The sequence below is a fragment of the Ranitomeya variabilis genome, chromosome 4 (genome assembly GCF_051348905.1).
Source record: "Ranitomeya variabilis isolate aRanVar5 chromosome 4, aRanVar5.hap1, whole genome shotgun sequence".
Taxonomy (NCBI): Eukaryota; Metazoa; Chordata; class Amphibia; order Anura; family Dendrobatidae; genus Ranitomeya; species Ranitomeya variabilis.
In genome coordinates this window covers 542,450,856-542,456,855 of record NC_135235.1, presented here as the reverse complement: position 1 = coordinate 542,456,855, position 6,000 = coordinate 542,450,856, and the positions used below count along the sequence as shown (strand labels likewise).

At 42.4% G+C, this 6,000-nt stretch overlaps 1 protein-coding gene across 3 annotated transcripts in view; it reads right to left on the bottom strand.

Moving 5' to 3' along the window:
• Positions 1 to 1,767: 1,767 nt before the first annotated feature.
• SLC4A1 (solute carrier family 4 member 1 (Diego blood group)) overlaps positions 1,768 to 6,000 on the bottom strand; it is a 62,754-nt gene continuing 58,521 nt past the window's right edge. For 2 of the 3 annotated variants that reach the window (XM_077252523.1, XM_077252525.1), the window contains 2 exons: positions 4,517 to 4,690; positions 2,680 to 2,908 (listed from right to left, as the gene is read on the bottom strand). In XM_077252523.1, coding sequence (XP_077108638.1) covers positions 2,828 to 2,908; positions 4,517 to 4,690 — 255 coding nt within the window. In that variant the 3' untranslated portion in view covers positions 2,680 to 2,827. Of the gene's footprint in view, positions 2,909 to 4,516; positions 4,691 to 6,000 lie in introns of all 3 variants that reach the window. The other variant, XM_077252524.1, reaches the window with a different exon arrangement.

Genomic DNA, 6,000 nt, shown 5'->3' with positions numbered 1-6,000 from the left:
TGCTAAGTCTGGACAGGAGAGGGAGGAGATGGGGGCTAAAGATTTGTGGAGATTGTCCATAAGCTGCTAGGTATTAATGGTACGTGTATTCCGATAAGTGTGGTAAGTGGGGGTGTCCTGGGTGAGGAGACAATTCTTGACAGAGAAGGAAAGAAGGTTGTGGTCCGAGAGCGGGAGAGGGGAGTTAGTAAAGTCGTGCAGCGATCCGGGACGGGAGAAAACCAGGTCCAGAGTATTCCCGTCCTCATGCGTAGGAGAATTAGTAAACTGTGAGAGGCCGAATGAAGAAGTTAGAGAAAGAAGATGAGAGGCAGATTGGGAGAAGGGATCATTGATGGGGATGTTAAAGTCTCCCATGATGAGGGTTGGCATGTCACAGGATAGAAAGTGAGTAAGCCAGGTGGCAAAGTGGTCTAGAAACACGTGGGAGGAGCCTGGAGGGCGATAAACAACCGCCACTCGCAAGGAGAAGGGCATAAAGAGTCTGACAGTGTGGACTTCAAGGGAAGGAAATGTAAGTGAGGGAACCGGGGGGATGACCTGGAAAGCACATTGTGATGAAAGGAGAAAACCAACACCTCCACCCTGTCTGTTCTCAGGTCTGGTGGTATGTGAAAATTTCATCCCACCAAATGAGAGAACAGCAGCGGCGGTAGTGTCTGAGTGCTGGATCCAGGTTTCTGTAATAGCCAGAAGGTTAAGGGAATTAGAGAGGAAAAGATTGTGAATGTAAGTTAGTTTGTTACACACAGACGGTGCATTCCAGAGAGCACAGTGGAAAGCAATAGGAGAAGGCATGCACTGAATGTTAATAAGATTAGCAGGGATTCTATATGCAGCTGGAAGAGAGTAATGTATGCTGGTGGAGGGAGGCCCAGGGTTGGGGGAGATGTCTCCTGCAACTAGTAGAAGGAGAAAAAACAGAAAGAGCAGGTGGTAGGATGATTTGTATGGACGTTTTGAGTGCTGCATGGAGGTAGTGGCTGGTTTGGAGTGGGTAAGAAATGTCAGTAGAGCCTCAGAGTTATACATGGGAGAGGGGAGAAGGGAGGGGTGGATATAGAGAGAGTGCCCAGAATGTGTTGAAGGGCGGGTGAGTTGTGAGAAAGCAGAAGTAAAAACAAATAAGAAGCAGATTGATATGATCAATACATAATGTAGTATGACTGACCAAGAAGCATGATTGTTTGAAAAACGTATGCACCTTACCTGTCTCCTGCCCTGTCCAACTGCCATTGTCTAACTGCCAAGCACTTGATCCTGTTGCACTTAATATCTGCTACACACACGACCCCGCGAGCGTGCTATTCCAGCCAGACTAAATATATATGAAATGAAATGACTGCTAGCATCAGGAACCAAATGGCCACAGTCAGCAATTAACCAATTAGCATAAGACCAGAGCAGGCATTACTATGCAGGGTAAACAACCAATGCTGAACAAGGCCATAAAACCCATATGGTCTCCAGTGGTCACTCTTATTTCCAGTAGTCACAAAGATCCTCAAAAGCAGTCAGTGGATTGTCCGTCAAACAAATCTCAGCAATTGTCCTCATGTGCATATAGTCATTCAGCAATGCCCCCCTTTCGTACAGGGAAAATTAACCTCCCGTTAATCATACAGCTTAGAAGGATTTTAAATGTTAATTTAAGTTTTCTCCTTGAGACCCCCCTAAAGAAATGAGAGCCCTAGACGAGTGCCCATTTTGTCAGCCCTGCCTGGTTTGCCAGATCTTTTTTTAATAAATGGAAGTAGAACATACATGTATGAGTCAAATATTTTATTATCTGTATAAAATTACTTTTTTTTTCTCAGATATTATAATATCCAGTTCTGCAAAGCATCAAATTGCCACAAAAAAAACAACATTTCTCTTACGAAAAAATAGATATGAAAATAATACAAAAAAATCATTTCAGTTTATTCAAAAGGCACATTCCTTACGTCCAACTAAAAATTTCCTATTTTATCATGATCAGTTTTAAAACACTACGGCATCTTCAGTGCATAATTAAACAGGATTTTGTTCTTGAGGGGAATATTTTAATAATTATATTGAAAAATAATATTTTAAGCATATGTACAGATTTGTATATTATTTATTTATTTTATTTTATTATTTTTTTTAAGGCAAAGCACTTTAGCCTTAAAGGAGCACTGGAGACAAATTATACATATATACCAGGTATAATAATGGCTAAAGGGGTTTTCGCCTTCCTGTGTCATGCTTCACCCTCTGAGGCTCCGCATTAGGCATAACCCCATGTATACGTTGTGCCCAGTGTACCTTTAAATGAAAAGCAGCATTAAAATAAGCAATAGGATTCTAAGAGGGATTTAAAAAAATAATAATAGTAAAAAATAAAAGCAAATAATAAAAACCCTAGCTCTTTTCTTTCAGAAACAGCGCCACTCTTGTATTTAGGACATGCCTGGTATGGCAACACATCCAATTATTTACATGGAGCTTGGGTAAAAATACCTGAAGCAGTCTATAGAGTGGTGATGTTTTGGAAAGAACTTGGCTATGTTTTCCATATAAATTAATAAAGAGTTCTCAATAAGAAAATAAAAACAATAATTTGTAAAAATCTAAAATTACAGGTTCTTTTGCCCCTTTTTTTTTTCTCAGTCACATATGAAAATAGTGCATTATAAAACATATTTAAAAAAATCACGGTCAAAAAGTTGCACAGCTAAGGACGGAGAACTCCTCAAGGTTCTCAATACTTGTGTTACATGATCCCGTGGGCTCTAAGGATGGTCTTTTAGAAAATGGCTATAGGTGATGGCAGCATTACTCAGGCTCAAGACATAGCACTTGGTTAGACAGGCATCTGGACTTCATTATAGACATCTTGACCTTCTTCTTCTTCCAGGTTGACAGAAGCGTCATCTGAATCCAGCTGAAAAGAGTAATATCGATGGTAGACATTTAATAAACTAATAGGGATCCTCCTGTGGAGCTGGGTAACAACACCAACTACTTAAAGGAGTTGTGCAGGGGTAGAAAAACCATGTCGGCTTTCTTTAAAAAAGAATTCTATGGGATGTGACTGGTATCCCAACTCCGTCCCATTCACTTTAATGGAACTACAATACCAGGCACAACCTGTAGACATGTGTGGAGCCGTTTTCGGAAAAAAAAAAAGATGACATATTTTTCTGATTTTGTGACCACTTTGCAGAATCCTAGAATTAATTTTATATATTTGTTTGTTTGGGAGTCTGCTACCCCCAAAATGTATATTAAAGGGGTTGTCCAGGTTTGGAATGAAAGTCTATGTGACTGCAGACTTGTGAATCCTCACAATGCTCACTGTCAGGATTCTTCAGTGCTAGGAGTGGGTGGTCATGTGCGATATGCATACACCTGGTTACAGTCGGACTAGACATGAGCAGCCCTTGCCCAATAGAAGTGAATTGACTGAGGACAGAAGTCTAGTTGGAATGTGGTCAGAAGTATGTTTATGCTGAAAAAAAGAGAACGGACAGCACCTCCAAAAATCATACGTTGATCTAAAGCCTCTAGGCAAAAATGTATATAACTATAACATGAGGTTCTTAGTGTAACATTCTGATCCGACTGTATAATGCCCACTGCCACGTCATGCCAAAACTCGTAGTGGGTCCTACCGCCCTAACGGAGCAGAGCCGTGCGGCGACCACCACATTGAGCCCACCCGCTTGCACACAGTACCAGATCCAGTGACGGTCTGCCCTCACTGTGTGTGATCGTACTGATGCAGCTTGCACTTGGTCAGACTCTGGTAACGTCGGTGCACACACCGTAGACATATGTGCTCAGTTAGGGTAGCACTCACTCTGGACAAATCCCTAAAATGCAAATTAAGGGGACAGGACAGTACACTGATGCATGGCAATGCCAAGAGTGCACTAAAGCCCACTCATTTGCAATTAAATTAAAGGTCACTTTCTCGGGCACTGTACCAATAGCGGGTACAATGGTACAGCTAGTATAATGTACATTTTTTCTGTGACAGACTCCATTTAATATATTAGGATTTGTGGTCACCTATCTGGGCCCTTTCTCTTTAAAAGCCCCAAAGTACTCACATGGACTAAGTCCCACAACTATACAAAAAATATACAATTAACAGTCCAGCTAAAAACCTAATTCAGATTATACACCATAACAATACTTGTGTCTTCAAGGGGGAACGTGGGCAGTATGTCCATCTCCTTACACTGATACCAGGCAGGATCAATATGGTGACCATATTTTGTCAGTATGGAAAAGCTCCAACATTACGGTACTAACAAAAAAACGAGTTTTAATGGGCTACAATCTATTTGCAGTTTTGGGCAACACACATTTGTCTAACTGTCTTAGAGGCCCCCCATCATTATTGGTTTACATAGGGTCACTGTAGAAAGTATTGTTCAGGGTGGCACCATGTACCTGCAGTAGGTGGAAGCCCACTAATCATTTGTGACATCGGCGGATATCTTTAATCCAGTTTGCTCATTATATGGCTTTCTTGAATACTTACACATTTGAGCTCCAGGCTTGTGAAAATGCAAGGCAACAAGAACAGGCGGACGGGCACAGTGAGGATGAGGACGAAGGGAAGTGCCAGGGAGGCAGGAGTGAACATCACAGCAAACAAAGCAATCAGGCAGATCGACTGCACTAGGGTGAATACATGCATACGCCAAGTTTTAACCTGCAAAGAAAAATAAAACATATCATTTCCAATGTCTATACAATGGCACGTACCTGCTTTACACTCGCGGTCCATTAATTATAAGGGAACTGTGTAATGGTTTATTTTCCCTGGGATGGCGCTGCAGGGGAACTGAATATGAGGGCAGCACAGTGGCTCAGTGGTTAGCACTGCAGCGCTGGGGTCCTGGGTTCACATCCCACCAAGGAAAACATCTGCAAGGAGCTTGTATGTTCTCCCCGTGTTTGTGTGTGTTTATTCCTGGTACTCTGGTTTCCTCCCACACTCTAAATACATATTGATGGGGAATTTAGATTGTGAGCCCCATTGGGGACACACATTGATCTTGTAAAAGGGGGCACATGTCCACACTTATAAATGGAGCATTGGTTGTGCTTGCATGCTGTTGTTCCATTTCCTGTACTCCACTCAGTCACATAGACTTTTATGGAGTGTCACCACTAGTGATGAGCGAGTATACTCGTTGCTCGGGTTCTCCCGAGCACGCTCAAGTGATCTCCGAGTATTTCTTAGTGCTCGGATATTTAGTTTTCATCGCCTCAGTTGCATAATTTACGGCTGCCAGATACACTGAATACATGTGAGGAATGCCTGTTTGTTAGGGAATTCCCACATGTATTCAGCCTGTCCAGCAGTCGTAAATCATGCAGCTGCTGCAAGGAAAACTAAATCTTCGAGCACTAACAAATACTCGGAGTCCACCCGAGCATGCTCGGGAAAACCCGAGCAACGAGTAAACTCGCTCATCACTAGTCACCACACATGTGCGACTTCTGTCACTTTCCATAAATATGTATCTAAATCTAGTCTTTATAGCTGTGAAGAATATTGGAGATATAATTTCATATCAATCATTTGAATACTATCTGGCATTGGATTACAAAACAGCATGCAGCTGTAAGAGAACACCTAGGTCAGTAGGGGGAGTCAAGATTCAAAGGCTGTGAGTGACAGATGTTACACCTTGACAAGGTCAAAGCAGGATAAAGGCTTGCTTGCAATATAGAGTCCTGCTGCAGACACCTCCTAGAACATTCCAGAAACATAATTTCATAAGGAATTATGGAGATACTATACGTCCTAGCCATACATCGTGTATATTTCTGAGATGCCCAGAACATGGCGAACGACCACCTGGGTCGCGGCCCATTCTAGCACCCAGGGGTATGGAGATACACAGACCAGCTAGTAGACACCAGATAGCAAAGCTGTGTTTGGTCTTAATGCAAAGCAGGGGCCCGGCCGCATCCAATGGTGCCAAAACTACCTCCCTAGGACCATCTATTAAG